The 21,029-nt window shown below is 40.3% G+C and overlaps 1 protein-coding gene across 4 annotated transcripts in view; it reads left to right on the plus strand.

Moving 5' to 3' along the window:
• LOC102909385 (broad substrate specificity ATP-binding cassette transporter ABCG2) overlaps positions 1–21,029 on the plus strand; it is a 123,351-nt gene that overhangs the window by 92,277 nt on the left and 10,045 nt on the right. For all 4 annotated transcript variants that reach the window (XM_076566870.1, XM_076566868.1, XM_076566871.1 and 1 more), the window contains exons 3-10: positions 307–366; positions 1,128–1,242; positions 1,786–1,938; positions 5,057–5,214; positions 8,234–8,385; positions 10,273–10,377; positions 12,777–13,027; positions 17,433–17,515. In XM_076566870.1, coding sequence (XP_076422985.1) covers positions 307–366; positions 1,128–1,242; positions 1,786–1,938; positions 5,057–5,214; positions 8,234–8,385; positions 10,273–10,377; positions 12,777–13,027; positions 17,433–17,515 — 1,077 coding nt within the window. The remainder of the gene's footprint in view (positions 1–306; positions 367–1,127; positions 1,243–1,785; positions 1,939–5,056; positions 5,215–8,233; positions 8,386–10,272; positions 10,378–12,776; positions 13,028–17,432; positions 17,516–21,029) is intronic.

The following is a 21,029-nucleotide window of genomic DNA, read 5'->3' on the forward strand; positions in this document are numbered from 1 at the left end:
CTGAGTCCTATCCTCAACTCAACATCAAGGAACCTGGGACATTGGCTATGCCATTTTCAAAAGGTTACATTGTTTCAAGAGCAAGTTACAAAACAATAGTAAAAGAAAGGAATTTAGAAGGGTGGGACTGTTTTTCATAGGGTCTGGTGGTAGATTGCCTTTAGATTACACTTCAAACATCAGTGATTCTTTATCTCTAAGAGGTTTGCAATTTCATCCTCCTTTATTAGTGTGTTAAGTGCAGAAGGTAAGTTCAAAAAGTTTACTGTAAAATACAACATTAAAATAATATGATTTTGCTTCTAGTGGAATCATGAAACCTGGCCTCAATGCCATTCTTGGACCCACAGGCGGAGGCAAGTCTTCGTGAGTATAACGTACATATAAATAAGCCTTTTCTGTTCATTAAATATTCCATTTACATACACAAGTGTTGGCTGATTATTTGCAGTGTGCATCTAGTCTGGTCTTAGTTGCTGTGGGTAATATGGGGTTGAACTATCTCATAGTTTTGTCCTAAGGACCAGAAAGACTTATTAGGTCAGCTTGAGTAGTAGCACATGGCGAAGTGATTTGTATATACTGGTAGATCATATTATATATTAGGGAGGAGGTAAAAGAATGATGTAATATTAAAAATGAAGGCATGTAGAGAAAGTATAATCGAAGTCATGAATACTAGTTAAACAGCATGTTGTCCGGGTTGTGATCTCCGAGGTCCATTGACCAAGAAGGTCATTTGAGGAGGTCTTGCTATTTAAGGCAATGTTTTCTTCCTTTTGTATTTTGAGTTTTGTTTAGCACATAATGAAAAGGAAGCTGAGAATTTAGAACATGTAAACCTGGTTTTTGTTTTGTTTTCCTTGTTTGATTTTGAGACATGATATCAACTATGTAGCCCTGGCCAGCCTGGAACTCATTATGTAGACTAGGTTGCCCTTGCCTCCTGAGTGCTGGTATGAAAGGTATATGCCACCATGCTCAGCCTATAAATTTTCTTTAAAATATAAATTTATCAACTAGTTAAGTTTGAATATTAGCAGGATTTGCATTTAGAGCATCTAAGCAATATGGCCTTTGTAGAAGGAAAGAATATCCTCATAGCATAATGTACATGTTCTTTACAGGTTATTAGATGTCTTAGCAGCAAGGAAAGATCCACGAGGATTATCTGGAGATGTTCTGATAAACGGCGCACCTCAACCTGCCAATTTCAAATGTACTTCAGGCTATGTGGTTCAAGTGAGTATAAGTGAATTGGGGCACTGTACGTGCAAGTACATTTGCTTATGGTTTAGTTTGCTTCCAATTGAATGTATATCATGCTCATAGGACCAACATATTTGCATATTTTCATAATCTTCCATAACATTGGGGGTGATGTTAAAGGGAAAGACAGAGGGGACCTGGAATATGACCCTTGCAGGGCAGTGGTGTCAGTTCTGGCTGCTATAGAATTACAAACAAGGTTTACCCTTCCCTCACCTTCTTTCTTCCCATTGTAGATGTCTTTGCCAAATCCTCTACCAGGCAGCCTTGAAGTGTCCCGTAGCAGTCATTGTATTACATGTGTCCTGTTTGGGTAGAGAGCCGGGTGACGACACTGATGCTATTGAGATTTGCAGGTGTCTGTATGTGCAGCTACTGTAGCTTAAGAGAGTGGACAGTTCGCCAGGAGCCAGGATTTTATCTTGGATGTATTTCTTGTGTGGATTGAACTATGCATACTGAAATGACGGGCATAGAAAAGATTCATACCTCACTAAAATGCCACCTTGCCTTCAGGATGACGTTGTGATGGGCACCCTGACAGTGAGAGAAAACTTACAGTTCTCAGCAGCCCTTCGGCTTCCCACAACTATGAAGAACCATGAGAAGAATGAGCGGATTAACATGGTCATCAAAGAGTTAGGTCTGGAAAAAGTAGCAGATTCCAAGGTATGAAAACCCCTTCCAGTATCATAGGCAGGAAATAGCCTTGTGTGGGCAATATAACCTCAACTGCAAGTTTCCTATAATGTCTGCATGATGAGAAAGTAACTGGTTATATAAGATAAGATAGAAGTTAAAGTGGAAAAAAAAAACCTAATAAGGCTGATTCCTGGGAATGGAGTGTGGTCCAGCTGAGAAAAGTGTTCCTCATGTGGCTTTTTCTATGCACCCTTCCACCAGCCCCATTCTTCAGGTCACAGCTTGCTCTGTATCTGCATTAACTGTTCTGCTAGCTGTTGAGGAACAGTTCTGAAACAAGAAAGACAAGAATCCAAAGCTTCTTGCTCTGCATGCATCATTTTGCTGTGATTTGGCTTCCAAAATTGTAGTTGATCACATTAGGCTTCACTTACAATTTGTCCAGTGTTCAACGTGCTTTTCTGTAGTTTGTCTTTTAACAGTTGCATTCCCCTCCTTTCTTTCTCTCTTTCTTTCTTTCTTTCTTTCTTTCTTTCTTTCTTTCTTTCTTTCTTTCTTTCTTTCTTTCTTTCTTTCTTTCTTTCTTTCTTTTTTTTTTTTTTTTTTTTTTTTTTTTTGTCAGAGCTGAGGACCTAACCAAGGGCCTTGTGCTTGCTAGGCAAGCACTCTACCACTGAGCTAAATCCCCAACTCTCCCCCTTTCCTTTTAACTCTCCTTTCTTCCTTATCTACTGTCAGTATTTGTTTCCAGACTCCTACATGCTGGGCTGTGTTAGGCTTTCGAGGGTAACTAAAATGGAGAAGCCACTTCTCCTTTGAGTGTTATACAGGATCAGGAAGGGGACTTGAGTCAGTGGATGAACTTTACAAATGACCAATCCATCTAGTTTTGCTGAGCAGACATTTGGGCATTGGGTGAAAGTACAGTGGCTACAGTTTAACCCTCTCCTGCCTATAATTATTTTACTCCGTCGAGGCAATGGATAATGGTGATTGCAGGGAACTATTGTTTCTCTTGGTGCTTGCCAACAGTCTCTCATGGGCTGTGTGTTTTGTTGGGAAGAATAACCTTGGGATGACACCATTTGACTGTGTTTCTGAATCACTGTGTTTGCTTTGCTATGGCCCTGTTTACTTGCTTGATTTTGTCTTCTTAGAATACTTTTCCTTGACTTTGTGATTTGTTCTTCTTTTTGTATGTATATGGTGCTGGTTATTGTTCCTTGGGCCTCATTCATGCTAGGCAAGTGCTGTATTACTGGAGTATACCTCCATCTTATTCTTCACCTTTAAACAGTCATTACTATAAGTTGCTTCTTTGGATTTCCAGGGGGAAATATAAGACAGATACTGACGTTTTGGAACTAATGTAATCTAAATTACTAAGATATTTTATTGTGTAAAATATTAAGCATAACAAACACAGAGAAAAGAGTCTGCTATAATGTTAAAACTGTTAGCTAAAATAATGATAGAATTGCTAATACTATTTGTATAGATTTCTCAGTTGTTAACATCTTATGCCATAATCTCTTCAGCTATTTTTTACTGGAGTACTTTAAAGAAAACTTCATAGTCCTTTACCTCTCAATACTTGTTATGTACCTGTAAAAACCAGGCATGAGACCAGGAGTGCAGCTCAGTGGTAGAACATGTACTTAGCACGTGCAAGGCCCTAGGTTCTATCACTAGCACAGAGGAGGATACTTAACTACTTACCACAATACCATTATCAACTAACAAAATGAAAAAAAAATCATATCACATTCATTCTCTTTTGCCAAATTGTCTTCAAAAGCTTCTTATAATTCAGTTTTTATTAGGACCCAGTTAAAGTTCTCAAATCACATGAGATTATAGCTCCTTGGATTTGTGTGATTTCAGAATCATTCCCCACCTTCTGCATCCCTTCTCCCAACCCTTTCTACTACCTCCCCCACACAATGACAATAAGCAGTTGAAAAAGTTGAACCAGTTTTTTTGTGAAATATCTCACCTTCTGGGTTTGTACAAAAGGAGGAGTTGGGAATTCTACGGTGAATTCGTACACAGACAGCATCAAGTTGGAGATAGAAAAGTACTTAAAATGGTGTTGTAGAATGTGAATTTTCCTCTCCCTCCTCGTCTAAGTCTACTTAGGGACCATCAGATGGAGAAAGAGAGAGAGATTTAGGTGCTGAGTGATTGAGAAATTCCTGTCAGCGTGTTCCCCTTCCTCTTTATTGCCTATTTTAGACTAAAATTTTACTGTATCTTGGAGTGTTCTCATTGTTTTGCTACCTTAAAACAAAGTGTAAGCTGAAGGACTAGCTCCGTTGGTAATCTGCATGAGGACCTGACTTCAGGCATCAGAGCCCATAGAAAACAAGCCTCACATGGTGGTGCACGTTGTGATTTTAGTACCAGGTGGCAGGGACAGGTGGACTCCCGAAACCTGGCCAACTTGTTGAGCCCCCAGTCAGTGGGAAACACTGTCTCAAAAAATAAATTGGATGGCTTCTGAGGAACAACAAACTATGAAAACTATGGGCTCCATTTCATATCAGGCCACCTTGCAGCTCTAACCAGAGCCTTAGTTTACCCATCTGATTAAAAAAGAAAAAAGAAAAAGAAAAAAAAAAGCCTCTTCCCAGGCATTTTGCTATTAGTAAACCGATAATCTTCAGTGTAGTGATGATCATAAGATAGTGTCTCTACCAGGGACAGGTGTATTGGTGAAATTATTAAGGCCACTCCACATAGTTAAAAGGAAGATTTATTTAGTGGGTAACTTACAAATGAAGGGGGTAGGTAGGTTGCGGGGTCTGGGAAAGGTGTATCGCAGTCCAGTGGTGTTCTCTGGAGCTCTGCTCAGTCAACCTCCACCGCCCAGGGTCCAGGAACAGAGAGCGAGCTGGCCCATCCCGGTCTCGGGTCTCCATCCTCCCTTGGCCCCGCCCTGTAGGCGTGATAGTTGCCGAAGCCTCAATGGGGGTTGGAACTTCCAGATTAAAGCTGGAATGGCTACCCACTACACAGGTGGTAGAGCATGCGCTTACAAGACACTTCTGGAGACAGTTCAGAGACCGTTAGGGCTGCACAGGTCTGTCTACCAAATGATGGCGACCGTGTTCACTCTCATTGATAAAGGTGACACTTGCTTTAGGTGGGAACCCAGTTTACCCGTGGTATCTCTGGAGGAGAAAGAAAGCGGACAAGCATAGGAATGGAGCTGATCACTGACCCTTCCATCCTCTTCCTGGACGAGCCCACAACTGGTCTGGACTCCAGCACAGCAAATGCTGTCCTTCTGCTCCTGAAAAGGTAAATGCTGTAAGAGCACTGATCCTTCATGTTCTTCATATCTGGTCGCTTATGTGTGGCTGGTGTTCTTTGTGCAGGAGGTTCAGAAGTAAACAATCTTCTCCTATTTTGTTAAAGGGAAAGAAGTGATATTAGGAAAGATTAAATAAGTATGGGGGACGATAGCTGTGATGGCGCTGAGTTGCTGTTTTATTTGTTTTTTCTTTATTAAGGAATTTTTTATTCATTTTACATACCAATCACAGATCCCCCTCTCATCCCTCCTCCCGCTCCCTCCCAGCCTTCCCCCCAGCCTATCCCCCATTCCCTCCTCCAAAAAGGTAAAACCTCCCATGGGGAGTCAGCAGAGCCTGGTACATTCAGCTGAGGCAGGTCCAAGCCCCTACTCCTGCATCAAGGCTGGGCAAGGTGTCCATAGGTAATGAGCTCCAAAAAGTCAGCTCATGCACCTAGGATAGATCCTGATCCCACTGCCAGGGGCCCCATAAACAGACCAAGCTACACAACTGTCTTGTTTATGGAGAGGGCCTAGTCCAGTCCCATGCAGGCTCCACAGCTGTGGGTCCAAAGTTCATGAGTTCCCACTAGTTTGGTTCAGTTGTCTCTGTAGGTTTCCCCATCATGATCCTGATGGCCCTTGCTCATAGAATCCCTCTTTTCTCTCTTCGACTGGACTCCTGGATCTCAGCCTGGTGCTTGGCTGTGGATCTCTGTATCTGCTTCCATCATTTATTGGTTGAAGGCTCTATGACAGTTAGGATATTCACCAATCTGATTACTGGGATAGGCCAGCTCAGTCACCCTTTCAACCATTGCTAGTAGTCTAAGTTGGGGTCATGTTGGATTCCATCTTGGCCATCCCATTCCCTTATGTTCTCATCCCCCCATCCCCTATCCTCTATTTCTCCCCCTCAACCCCAGTTTACTCAGGAGATCCCATCTATTTCCCCTTCTCAGGGTGATCCATGCATCCCTCTTAGGGTCCTCCTTGTTAGCTAGCTTCTCTGGAGCTGTATGTTGTAGTCTGGTTATCCTTTGCTTTACATATAGTATCCACTTATGAGTGAGTACATACAATATTTGTCTTTCTGAGTCTGGGTTACCTCACTCTCAAGACCCAGCGATATCACTCTTGGGCGTATACTCAAGGAATGCTCAATCATACCACAAGGACACTTGCTCACCTGTGTTCATAGCAGCAGTATTCATAATAGACAGAACCTGGAAACAACCTAGATGCCCCTCAGCTGAAGAATGAATAAAGAAAATGTGGTACATATACACAATGGAATACTACTCAGTAGTGAAAAAAACAATGACATCATGAAATTTGCAGGCAAATGTATGGAACTAGAAAATATCATCCTGGGTTGCTGTTTTAAATAGCAGGAAGGTCAAGGAGGATCTGGTACATGGTCATAGGACCTGGGAATGAAATCTAGATGTATCTAGCAACAGAATCTGGCTGAAGGGAACAGCCAGTGGCCCCAAGGCAGAAGATGCCTGATATGTCTGGAACATTAAATAGACAGGAGAACCTAGTTACCTTAGGGCAGCACATATTAGGTAGGGTGCAGTTAAAAGAAAACACCACGGACTGGTAGCTTAAAAAAGGAAGCCAGTCTTTTCAAGCCCTGCTGTGGAAACTTACCATCTGCAGTCTGGTAAATGATTATGCTTGTGTAGGTCAAAGTGCGGTCCTGGAGTCTTCACTGGGGACTCCTTGAGGATATGATCGTTCCACTATCCCTAGTCCCCAGATCTGCTTTGTGGATCAGGCCTCAACACAGCTCTGCTCCTCCTGGTAGCTCCTGTTGCCTTCTGGCTCTTAGAGTTCCTGACAGAAGACTGACAGCTTAAGACAAAGGCCTGCTAGCTTTCACTCCCTCCAGTAATGCCCCCTACCTGTAACCCTCCCCATCCCCTGCCTATGGACCATTGTGACAAGTTCAAAACCAAACCAGGATGTGTTTACCCCAAACTTGTGGACCTATTAGCTTCCCTGATTCTGTTCCAACTGGCCAACCCTCAATGGGGAGAACAGTCCCCTCCTTTGAAACTCCCAGTCCTCAGTGAGAGGCCAGGGTTTGGCATCCACATTCCTAAGCAGAGGATCCCTCTGTGTACCCTGCTGTATGTGCATGTGTTTCCTCACCTTAATAAAAGCCTTTCTTTACCTTCCGTGTGTGTGTGTGTGTGTGTGTGTGTGTGTGTGTGTGTGTGTGTGTGTGTACATTCTCCCAGAGATTCTTGCTGTGGGATAATGCTTTTGTACACCGGTTTAATAAAATGGTAATTGGCCAGTAGCCAGGCAAGAAGTATAGGTGGGATAAGCAGACAAGGAGAATTTTGGGAAGAAGAAGGCTGAGTGAGGAGATGCCAGCCTGCTGTCCAGGGAGCAGCATGTAATGGCACACAGGTAGAGCCATGGAACACATGGCAACATATAGAATAACAGAAATGGGCTGAGTTTAAGTGTAAGAGCTAGTCAGTAGTTACCCTGAGCTAATGGCCGAGCAGTTTTAATTAACATAAGCCTCTGTGTGTTTACTTGGGTTTGAGCAGCTATGGACTGGGCAGGACAGGAAAACTTCCAGCTACAGATTCTGACTCAGTGTCTGTGAAAACTGTCTCAGTGTTTGCATTTGTCAATAAACATTCTAGTGCACTTTGTCTGCCCTGGCTCCTTACGAAATTATGGCTGAATTTGTTTGTTTGGGGTTTTTGTTTGTTTGTTTCTAAGGATTAAGTCCAAGGCCTCGAACATGCTAAGCACTTTATTTACAACTGATCTCCAAGGTTGCAATACTCCCAGATGCCCTAGTTTTTAATAAAAGCACCAAGATTCATTTCCCTAGATATCACTCAGATACCTTGAGATGAGCTGATTCAATATGTATATGTGAGAAAATCAAATTGAAATTGAGACAGGTGTTCTAACAGCAGGAATAAAGTAATTTTAACAATAAATGTAACAATGAGAAGCTTAATGACTCATTATTTTCTTCTTATAATTTAGAATGTCTAAACAGGGTCGAACAATCATCTTCTCCATTCATCAGCCTCGGTATTCCATCTTTAAGTTGTTCGACAGCCTCACCTTATTGGCCTCAGGGAAACTCATGTTCCATGGGCCTGCCCAGGAGGCTTTGGAGTACTTTGCATCAGCAGGTATGGTTGGTTGTTTTCCATGTGGTGTGGTCCTTGCTTCACAGAATTGTGGCTGGAGCAGAGAGTCCATAGAAGTGCTGTTTAGTCTTCATGTAGGCTTACCATGCTTCCTCCATTCTAAAATATTTTGTGTTAGTATTTTTCTTCATTTTGTGTGATCTTTAACTTTTCCTGTGCTCTTTGAATATTTGTGACAACTGTGTCTAAGTGTATCTGTGTCAAGGGCCTGTGCTGTATCTGACTCACAGTTGTGGTGGCCTTTCCCTGAAAGTGCAGTAGTTATCAGTTTCCCAGTCATGGTGGCCTTTCCCTGAGAGTGCAGTAGTTACCAGTTTCCCAGTCATGGTGGCCTTTCCCTGAGAGTGCAGTAGTTACCAGTTTCCCAGTCATGGTGGCCTTTCCCTGAGAGTGCAGTAGTTACCAGTTTCCCAGTCATGGTGGCCTTTCCCTGAGAGTGCAGTAGTTATCAGTAGAGTCACAGCAGTTTGATCAGTTGAACAGTTTTGGGAAGACCTAGGATTGTTGTCTCATTGACTACAGGGCAGATCCCAGTTTTTCAGTTTTCAACAGGCCTGTGATCTTACTGTGCTTTCCTGAGGGCTTATGGAATGATACTTAACCTTCTAGTAACATTATGTTGACAGTTTAGTCTGTGAGTGGGTCTGAGTGACTTATCTCAAACCTCACTTTGATGAGCCTGCATTGTTGACATTTCTGAGTTGCTTTCTTCTATTTCAGATTAAATTACACGATTTTTTTTAGATTTATTTACTTTAATTTTTATGTGCATTAGTGTCTACCTTATATATGTGTACCACATGTAGGGCTGGTGCCCTGAGAGGTCAGAACAGAGCATTGGATCCCCTTAGTACTGGAGTTACAGAAGGTTCTGAGATGCTGTGTGAGTGCTAGGGGCCAAACGTGGGTCCTCAGCAAGAACAAGTGCTCTTAACTGCTGAGCCATCTCTTCAGCCCCGTGATTCCTTTCCTTTTTAAATGCAGTATATATAATCTTTTTCATTTTAGAGGTACCTAGCTATGATTATAGATGACTCTTTATGATTTCAAATAAAATTTTAAATATTCATTATCTATCATTCTTGATTTTAGAAACTTAATCTGTCATTTAAAATGATTGAGCATATCTTGGTTAAGAGCACTGGCTTCTCTCTCAGGGGACCCTTGTTTTATTCCCAGCACTCACAGGATGACTCTCAACTGTCTGTAATTTCAGTCCCCAGAGATCCTCCATCTCTTGGCTTTCCAGGCACCAGGCCCACATGTGGTATACAGACATACATTCAAGAAAACACCTATATACATTAAAAGGAAAAAAATAAAATAACTGAGCCCAAATGAGTGGAGAGCTCAGTGTCTATGAATTTGAGGCAGACTTCAGGGCAATTTGAGAGGACTGTAAAGTTGAGGTCAGAGTTCAAAGCGTGCTGTACTGTCCATGCTCTCTTGAGAATGCTGCCCCCAAATTGCACTCTATTTGGAACGCTGACAGATGAGAATTACAACCCCTCCACTTAGCTGAAGAGCAATAGTGATAGTGTGAGGACCTGAAGTCAGAGAGTATAAGGACGGTTAATGTTTTCTTTTTTTGACCTGAATTTACATCTTGCGAGGAAGACTGTAAGCACTAGAACATATCAGTAGCCTTGTGCAGGTCATAGTTTATGGTCAACACCAATGTAAGATGTTCTCAAGTATCCAAAATTCCTTTTGAGTTATTGGAATATTTATTAAATATTTAAGGGCAAAAGGTGTATTAGTGAAGGGAAAAGAGTGAGAAGAGGGAGAACTTGTTAGATTCTGTCTTCCCAAGCCTCTGTCTTTTCTAAGATCATCAGGTTTGTGTCCTTGTATTGCCTTCTCTTCTAGGTTACCACTGTGAGCCCTACAATAACCCTGCAGACTTCTTCCTGGATGTCATCAATGGAGATTCTTCTGCTGTAGTGTTAAATAGAGACGAAGAAGGCCAGGAAGGTATGTGAATCTTGTAGATTCATACATTAGTGTCTGCTTGATTTGATAAAACTGCAGTAGTGTGGCTCATTAAAACATGCTTTTGTAGGACAACCAGAACTGCAATAGTGAGATCATGCCTCAAAACGAAAGAAAAAGATGCTTTTAAATTCATGTTAATTCAGTGCTGTGAAAGTAGTCAGTAGACAGACTGTTGTCTGAAAGTGCTTGGGTGTTTATTTAATTTTTAAGTGAGTATCTTCCTTCAAAGTGTCAGTTGTAAGGCAACTTTCCACTTGAAAATGGTTATTTTTTTTGAAATAGTATTAGTCAGGGTTCTCTAGAGGAATAGAACTAATAGATTGGATATGTATGTATGCATATGTATATGTATGCATATATGAATGAGGCTTACAGGCTGTGGTCTAGCTAGTTCAAAAATGACCGTCTACCAACAGGAAGTCCAGCAATCCAGTAGTTGTTCAGTCCATGAAGCTAGATATCTCAGCTGGTCTTCAGTGTATGTTAGACTCCTGAAGAAGTAATTTCTAATGCCAGTGAAGGAATGCCTCAGCAGCAGGAACTTGCCAGTAAGAATGAGGACAAGCAGACAAGAAGCAAGGGCTTCCTTCTTCCCATCTTGAAAGATGCAGATTTAGGGTTGGTCTTCCCACCTTAAATTAGTCAACCAAGAAAAGTCACTCACAGGTGTACCCAGCCACTTGGGATTTAATTAATTTCAGATGTAGTCAAGTTGACAAATAAGATTAGCCATCACAAGTATTTTATAAGTCAACCAGACATGGTGGTTCAATGCTTTTAATCCCAGCCCCCAGTACTTGAGAGGCAGAAGTAGGCAGATACCTGTGAGTTCAGGGCTAGCCTGGTCTACAAGATACCTGTGAGTTCAAGGCCAGCCTGGTCTACATAGCAAGTTTCAGGCTAGCCAAGACTACATGGTGATCTCCTATCTCAAAACAAACAAAAAACAAAAACCCCAAGAAATGACCCTTTATACATTTGTGCATAGTAGAAGGCAAAAAAAAAAAAAAAATTCTAACTCTGTACAGTATAATGTCTATTTGAATAATTAGAGTCTAAACTGATTAAAAAGTTTTCTGCATCCCTAAGATGTGGCCATGCACATATGAATAATTGCTGTTTTCCTGATGTGTAAATCAATGATGGCATATGTAATTTTACTATTTTGAGAATGTTTTACTATGTAGCCCCGACTGTCCTTGAACTCATGTAGACCAGACTGTCCTCAGCTTCCCAGAGATCCATGTGTCTACTGAATGCTAGGGTTAAAGGCACATGCCACCACGTCTGTCACCACTCCAGAGGCAGTGGGATCTGGGAGAGTGGAGCTGATAAATGAGATGAACTAAAGTCCCATGCACCAGCCAACTTTATTCAGGGCCTCGGACAGTTTATACTCTGAGGGTTAAGAGTAGTTATGAGTAAAGTTCTCATGAGTTCAAGCTCTACACAATCACAAGGACAAGCACACGTGGAAAAAAAATAAAAACAAAACCCCCCAAAACGTGTTGTTTTTCCATAGCAGCATGTAAAGGACAGTTTAAACATTTAATTGAATAATAGCAGCAAGCAATAATGAGTGATCTGAAGTAAACTCACTCCTATCTGCTATACCTGGGGGGAGCACAAAGACACTTTCTAAGAACAAGTCTGTTTTGAAGAAACTGAAGTCACAAAGCATCTTAGTTAGGGTTATATTGCTGTGAAGAGAGACACCATGACCACAGCAACTCTTACAAAGGAAAGCATTTAATGTGTCTGGCTTTAAGTTGGTTGGTTCAGAGGTCTAGTCTATTGTCATCATGGTGGGAAGCATGGTGACAGACAGACAGACATGGTGCTGTAGAGTAGCTTAGAGTTCTTTATCTGGATCCACAGGCAACAAGAAGAGACAGTGAGACACTGGGCCTGGCTTGAGCATCCAAGACCTCAAAGCTTGCCCCTAGTGACACACTTCCCCCAACAAAGCCACACCTATTCCAACAAGAACACACCTCCTGGAAAAAAAAAAAAAAGAACACACCTCCTAATAGTGCCACTCCCTATGAGCCTGTGGGGCCATTTTCATTCAAACCACCACAACAAGACACTTGTCTTGTTTTCTTGGAGTGTTCTCACAAGCACTCAGAATTCTCCTTACATGACTTCATTCCTGAACCATGCTCTAACATATGCCCAGCCAACATATATATACACACACATACATACATATATACATTGTGTGTGTATGTGTGTGTATATATATATATTATAGTATAATATATATATATACATATATATATATTAGAATTAAGGGATTATAGAAGGATGGAACCATAGAAAATGAGTCAAATTAGTTATGTGTTAATGTTTCATTTTTTATCCACATTTTTCCAAAGCAAACAAAACTGAAGAACCCTCCAAGAGAGAGAAGCCGATAATAGAAAACTTAGCTGAGTTTTATGCCAACTCCTCCATATACAGAGAATCAAAAGCTGAATTAGATCGACTTCCAAGAGCTCAGAAAAAGAAAGGAATATCAGTCTTCAAAGAGTCCGAGTATGTTACCTCCTTCTGTCATCAGCTCCGATGGATTGCCAAGCGCTCTTTCAAAAACTTGCTGGGGAATCCTCAAGCTTCTATAGCTCAGGTAACCTGACAAATGCCAGTCATGTTATGAAATATTCACAAGGACAAACATGGTTCCTGATTCTTCTTCTCCTGCAACTATTATATATGCTTCAGGATTTTATTTATTTTCTAGTTATCTTTCTATTTTTCTGTCATTTCCACTGTATCTTAATTAACGGATACTGATGTTTCAATTTCAAATTGTAAACAACACTCTCTTCGTGGTTCTCTCCCCTGAGTAGTGAAATTTGGTGAAAGTCATTCTTAGTTAATGAGTGTCCAAAAATAGGCAGTTGGTGCAGTTTGTCATTTGTGCCACAGTTTACCTACCTTTGCATGGGATTTTTTTTTATAATCTGTTTTTTAAATAAGATTAAATGCTTTAAATAAGTTTGAATGCCGAGAGACAATGCAAAGTACATACTTTAGAATATTGAGTACTCCTAAAAGTTATACTTTGGTGACCCCAAAAACTCTACCAGGGAACTCCTACAGCTGATAAACTCCTTCAGTAAAGTGGCAGGATACAAGATCAACTCAAAAAAATCAGTAGCCCTCCTATACACAAATGATAAAAGGGCTGAGAAAGAAGTCAGAGAAACATCACCTTTACAATAGCCACAAATAATATAAAATACCTTGGGATAACACTAACTAAACAAGTGAAAGACCTTTTTGATAAGAACTTTAAATCTCTAAAGAAAGAAATTGAAGAAGATACCCAAAAATGGAAGGATCTCCCATGCTCATGGATAGGTAGGATTAACATAGTAAAAATGGCAATCTTACCAAAAGCAACCTACAGATTCAATGCAATCCCCATCAAAATCCCAACACAATTCTTCACAGACTTGGAAAGAAAAATACTCAACTTTATATGGAAAAACAAAAGACCCAGGATAGCTAAAAGAATCCTATACGATAAAGCAACCCTTGGAAGCATGACCATCCCTGACCTCAAACTCTACTATAGAGCTATAGTAATAAAAACAGCTTGGTACTGGTATAAAAACCAACATACGGACCAATGGAACCGAATTGAAGACCCTGACATTAATCCATGCACATATGAACACCTGGTTTTTGACAAAGGAGCCAAAACTATACAATGGAACAAAGAAAGTATCTTCAACAAATGGTGCTGCATAACTGGATGTCAATATGTAACAGATTACAAATAGATCCATATCTGTCACCATGCACAAAACTCAAGTCCAAGTGGATCAAAGACCTAAACATAAATCCAGTTACACTAAACTTAATAGAAAAGAAAATAGGAAGCACTCTTGAACGCATTCGCACTGGAGACCATTTCCTAAATAAAACACCAACAGCACAGACCCTGAGCACAACAATTAGTAAATGGGACCTCTCGAAACTGAGAAGCTTTTGCAGGGCAAAAGACACAGTCAATAAGACAAAAAGACAGCCAACAGATTGGGAAAAGATCTTCACCAACCCCACATCTGACAGAGGATTGATCTCCACAATATATAAAGAACTCAAGAAACTAGACATCAAAGTACTGAACAGTCAGTCCAATTAAAAAATGGGCTAAAGAGCTAAACAGAGAATTCACAAAACAAGAACTACAAATGGCTGAAAGACATTTAAAGAAATGCTCAACATCCTTAATCATCAGAGAAATGCAAATCAAAACGACTCTGAGATACCACCTTACACCTGTTAGAATGGCTACGATCAAAAACACCAATGACAACCAATGTTGGAGAGGATGTGGAGCAAAGGGAACACTCCTCCACTGTTGGTGGGAATGTAAACTTGTACAACCACTGTGGAAATCAGTATGGCGGTTTCTCAGAAAATTAGGAATCAAACTACCTCAAGACCCAGCCATCCCACTCTTGGGTTATATACCCAAGGAATGCTGATTCATACCATAAAGATACATGCTCAGCTATGTTCATAGCAGCACTATTTGTAATAGCCAGAACCTGGAAACAACCTAGATGCCCATCAACGGAAGAATGGATGAAAAAAATGTGGTACATATACACAATGGAGTACTACTCAGCAGAGAAAAACAATGAAAGCATGAAATTTGCAGGCAAATGGATGGAACTAGAAAAAATCATCCTGAGTGAGGTAACCCAAACCCAGAAAGACAGTTATGGTATGTACTCACTCATAGGTGGATTCTAGATATAAAATAAAGAACAATCAGACCACAACCCATAGAACCATAGAGGCTATATATATATAGCATGGAGGTCCCTAGGACGACTGTGGCATATAATAAATTTCAGTTTTACTCAATTATTGAAAAAAATAGCCAAATGAATGGAAACACATGAACTATGAACCAAAGGCTGAGGGGCCCCCAGCTGGATCAGGCCCTCTGAATAGGTGAGACAGTTGATTGGCTTGATCAGTTTGGGAGGCAACTAGGCAGTGGGACCAAGTCCTGTGCTCATTGCATGAGTTGGCTGTTTGAAACCTGGAACTTATGCAGGGACACTTGGCTCAGTCTGGGAGGAAGGGACTGGACCTCCCTGGACTGAGTCTACCAGGTTGATCGCAGTCCTTGGGGGAGGACTTGTCCTGGAGGAGGTGGGAATGGAGGGTAGGCCGGGGGTAAGGGGAGGAGGTGGGAGGGGGGAGAATAGGGGAACCCATGGCTGATATGTAGAACTGAATGGTATTGTAAAATAAAAAATATGTATCTATATCTATATATATATTTAAAAAAAATCCCAAGACAACACACACACACACACACACACACACACACACACACACACACACACACAAAAGTTATACTTTGGAATGCTGGACTTAGTATATATGTGCAAACTACATATTGATAGAGCTGTCAGAATTTATTTTATAAGTTTGGCCTCCTTATAAATGTAGAAGGGTTATAAAAATATGCCAGGGCAATAGGCTTTCCCCATCCTAAATCTCTATCTTAAAAGCAAAGAGATTCTCTCCTATGGTATTTCTAAACCAGTCTTCACAGTTCACAGTTCTGTTTTTCTACTTTACCTTGCTTTTGCCAAAAATGACCTTCACAAACTACTTTATGTCAGGCTGGAGAGATAGCTCAGCAGTTAAGAGTACATACACACGTCTCTTGCAGAGGACTAATGTTCATTCCCAGCACCTTCATCAGGGAAATCACAGCCATCTGGAACCCAAGCTCTAGTAGGAGCTGACACTTCTGGCCTCCTTGGGCACATGCTGTCATGGGCACTACACACACACACACACACACACACACACACACACACACACACGTTTTAAATTAGAAGAGCTGGCCTTTCCATAAACACGAATGTTATGATGCAACTATATAGAATATTAAGTGTATGCTTACACCTAGTTTTAGTTCTGTTCATGCTGTACTTTTTATTTTGATACTGTTAAAGTACTAAGGATATTTTGAGCTTTGAAATTCCAAGATATATAAATGAATATTTTGTTTTCTTTAGCTGAACATTCCTTACATTTTTAAAATTTACCTGTGAATAATATCTTAATAAATAGAATCTGCCAAATAAATAATATTGTTATATAACCGTTAACCCCTTGCTGCTTGAAGCATCCTTAAAGATGCTTTTCTCCAAAAGTGATGCTGATGCAGTCTCCTGCACAGATTGATTAGATGAAGGAGGGTGACTATGTGAGGGTGTAGAGGAAGCAGCTCGGGTGTGTTGTGTTGACAGTAGGCCTAGCTTGCTGAGGTTGATAGAGAAGCGGTGAGCGAGGAGACAGATAACCAAAACCCCTATGCCCCACAGAAAGAAGGGCTTTTTTTCTTTTTTGATTTTTGCGGTTTGATTTGTTTTTGTTTTTGTTTTGTTTTCTGTCAGTGATGCTGTACATTCCCATGTAGGCACAGACTCCAGAGATTACAGAGGTGGAGCTCAGCTCACCCCTACTTCTTTAGCATGCAAAATTCCATTGTCAGAATTTGGAGGTTTGCATGTTAATTTTTTTTTAATCTTTAACATTAAAAGAAAAGGCATCCTGTTTTCTCTTGACTCCCTTGTGTGAAGCTTTGTTCATTGGCACAAAAGTTTAGTTCATTTCAGTTCAGAGCTCTTAGACAACTTGAACTTTGGTTTGCTCTCAAAACAACCTCTTCAGGTTCCCCTATGGACCATGCACAGATCCAGTGTCTGACCTGTGACTTCACTGACTGCTGGAGCAGTGGGAGGAATCTTAGGGGCTGTTCTATTGACTTGTCAGTTCCCTGACAGCAAATGCTTTGATTTTCAGTTTACTCTAGAAAGCAGTCTAATAATATATTCTATTCCATACTTTCCCAGGAGCCCTATCATAACCAAGTGTTTAAAGTGTTTATGAGATTGGGCTTTGTATATTATTTAAAATAATAAATAATATACAAGCATTTTAATCTCTAATGGAAATTCTTTTATTTTCATTTTTCTCTTGAAAAGGTAATTGTCACAATCATACTGTCACTTGTGATTGGTGCCATTTACTTTGGTCTGACAAATGATAGAGCTGGAATCCAGAATAGGTAAGCAAATTTGGATTTTTTTCCCCCACTCTGTAGGATAGAAATTAGCATGGACTAGTTCTAAGCAAAAGGAAATTAGAAAGTATATTTTATAAACAAGGTATAGTAGTCTACTCCAGAGGCAAAGCAGCCAAATTTGGATCTTGATTTTGATAAAATACTGTTACTTTCTTTAAGCTTATGAATATTGATTAAGGGCTTAAACTTAACACAAGCTCAGGGTAAATGTCACTGTTTATTTGTGGGAAGGAATGAACTGGTGAATTGAAAACTGCAAGAGTTGGCTTTTTCATACACACAAATGTATATGTATTAATGTAACCATGCAAAAAATTAAATATATCCTTTTAACCAATTTTAAGTATGTGCAGTTCAGTGGCCTTAAGCACAATCACACTGCTGTGTCAGTTGACAATATCCAACTCCAGATAAGTATTTTTCTTAATGGTTCTACCTTATCCATTAAATTAAATCCATTAAAGTAATTACTCAGTGCCCACCTCACCTCACTCCCTGGGCAGCACCATACTACTTTGTGTCTTTAAATGCAAGTCCTCTACAAGCTTGCTACATGTGTCATGAGTGTCCTTTGAGGACTGCCTTATTTCCCTTAGTACAATGTCTTAATGGTTCATCCATTTTATAGCTTAATCAGAATTACTTTCCTTTGTAAGACTGATTTAGTCCAGTGTGTGTGTGTGTGTGTGTGTGTGTGTGTGTGTGTGTGTATGTATGTATGTGTGTATGTGTTTACTCTCTATGTATGTAGTCAGAGTTTTCTTTCCCACCAGCCAATTCCCAAATAACCACACAGAGTCTCATTGTTAGTTATAAATGCTCAGCCAATAGCTCAGGCTTGTTACTAGCTAACTCTTACAACTTAAATTAACCCATATTTCTTATCTATACTCTGCCATGTGGCTTGGTACCTTTTCACAGTATGACAAATTCATCTCCTGCTTCCTCTCCATCTCCTTGTGACTCCCGAGACTACTCCCTTTCTTCTTCAAGCTGTCTTTTTGTCTTTAAGTCCTGCCTAACCTCTACCTGTACAGCTATTGGCCAGTCAGTTTCTTTATTAAATCAATCACAGTGACATGTGTTCACACAGTGTAAAAGAATATTTCACATCTTTTGCATCCCTGTGTTCAGTTCTTTCAAAAACCTTACCAGTAGAAATACTAAACTGTGATGCTTTTTTGAGGAAATGGCCAATTTGTCTTCCCATAACAGCTGTACCATTTTACATTCTTGGTTTTAGCACACAGGTGTTTCAGTTTTTCCACAGCATGAGTAGTTATTTTTTAATAATAAAGGTCAATTTGATAGTTAAATACTTAACAGACAATAGTCCTTTGTGTATTTTTTTAAATTTGTTGTTGAGTTTTAAGAATCCTTTATTTTTCTAGGCAATTTTTTTCCTTATCAGATAAATGTTTTACAAGTATTTTCTCTAATTCAGTAGGATATTTTCTCTGTGTATTGATAGTATCTGTTAATGTGTGCAGTCTTTTGATTTCAGTATTGTTTGTTTTTGTCAGTTGCTTGTGAGACAATATCCCCGTATAGGTTTTAATTTATTTGACTTGGAAGTTGCATGTGTGGGATTCAGCTCATGTTAACTCTTTGCTGTGATATTGTATAGATTCAGTCATAATTGTGTCCTTGAAATTTTTTTTTTGAAGATTTGGTTGTGTTTGGGGTTTTGACTGTATGTGTGTCTGTGCATCATAGTTTGTACCTGGTGCCTAAGGATGCCAGAAGAGGGTGTCAAAATGCTTAAATCTGGAATTACAGATGTTTGTGAGCAGTCATGAGGGTGCTGGGAATCAAACTCAGGTCCTCTGGAAGAGTAGCAAGTGCTCATAATCACTGGGATATCTCCCCACCACATTTTTGAAAATTTTGTTTTCATAATAACTTTTTTTGTGTGTGAGATGTGGATCTTACCATGTTTCCCAGGCTGGCTTGATCTCCTCAACTAAAGTTTTTGATCTTCTTGTCTCAGCCTCCCAAGTAACTGCTTCTAAAAGTACATGCTACTAAAGCCAGCTTTACACTGAGGTATTTTAATTGCTGGTCATGCTGTAAGTATATGTGCTCAGTAATAGCACTGACCTCAGAGTCATAATCCATGTCACGATTCACGTATTGAGAACCACAGTTTGCTACAGATATTTAACTCAGTGTTTGGCATCCAGAGGCCAGTATGGGTAGATGGTATTATTCCTATTTTACTATCAAGGACTGTTGAATTCATTTCATGTCTGGAAAAGGCTGATTCTTTTTTTAAAGAACCCATCTTAAAGTCTATCATTCAGGTCAAATAAATTTTCTTCTGTATAGAGTCAGTATTATTCTAGTGAGCTATTTTCAGAGTCATATCATTGATTTTACCTTCCTTGAAGGTTGAGATAAGAAGATTGTTTCTAAAATTACTAGCAATTGATAGTTTCTGTGGGTGCTGTTTCTTGAGCTCACACAGCATATACATAAAAACTAAAGACCGTGGACTTTGTACATTGTGTAGTATTTGGGGAAGTAGTTGAGGCTAAAACAATGGCTCAGTTAAAGAGCACTTGTTCTTTTAGGACCGTGAGTTCAGTTCCCAGTTTTAAGTAAATTTACAGTTTTATGATGGGCTGTATCCTAGTTTCATGGTTTTTTATTGCTTTGATAAAATACTCTGACCAAAAAGCAACTTAGACAAGAAAAGTTTATTTCAGTTCTAGGTTAAACTCCCATTATTTTGGGGAAGTCAAGGCAAGAACTTAAAGAATCACATCCACAGCCAAGAGCACAGCCAAATGTCAGAGGCCAGATCTGACCTGTTGAAGGGTTCTTGTGGGGAGGAGAGAGGAATGAGAAAGTATTAGATAGGAATATAGATGGAGACGACGACCATGACGAGATGATGAGAAAGACAGAGACACAGGATAGTTTTGGGAGGGTCCTGGGTCAATACCCAGTTGCCTCGAGTTTATTTCTAATGAGTTTATTATACACTAGCAAGGGGAGAGGCAAAAGACCTCCCCCTTTCAAGCTCAAAGCACAATGTACAGACAAGTGTAGACCCTTCAAAACACCTGATAACCACACCTTTGTCCAAATCATCCTATTATGCAGCCCTGCTGGGTAAAGCAAGCTCAGACTTTCTTACCTGATTAAGGCCTTACTAGAGAGCTTCTGTGGACTCCCACAAATAAGAATATGGGTTCTCACCTGCTCAACTCAGCTAGCATTCTCTCTCTCTCTCTCTCTCTCTCTCTCTCTCTCTCTCTCTCTCTCTCTTGGTTTTTTGAGACAGGGTTTCTCTATGTTGCTTTGCGCCTTTCCTGGAACTCAGTCTGTAGCCCAGGCTGGCCTCCAACTCACAGAGATCTGCCTGCCTCTGCCTCCCTAGTGCTGGGATTAAAGGTGTGTGCCACCACCACCCAGCGTATTCTCTTTTCTTAAACATGCCAGAGCCGTGCTGCCCATATTCAGGGTGAGGTTTCCACTTCAGCTAACAGTC

This window comes from Peromyscus maniculatus, chromosome 3 (genome assembly GCF_049852395.1).
Source record: "Peromyscus maniculatus bairdii isolate BWxNUB_F1_BW_parent chromosome 3, HU_Pman_BW_mat_3.1, whole genome shotgun sequence".
Lineage (NCBI taxonomy): Eukaryota > Metazoa > Chordata > Mammalia > Rodentia > Cricetidae > Peromyscus > Peromyscus maniculatus.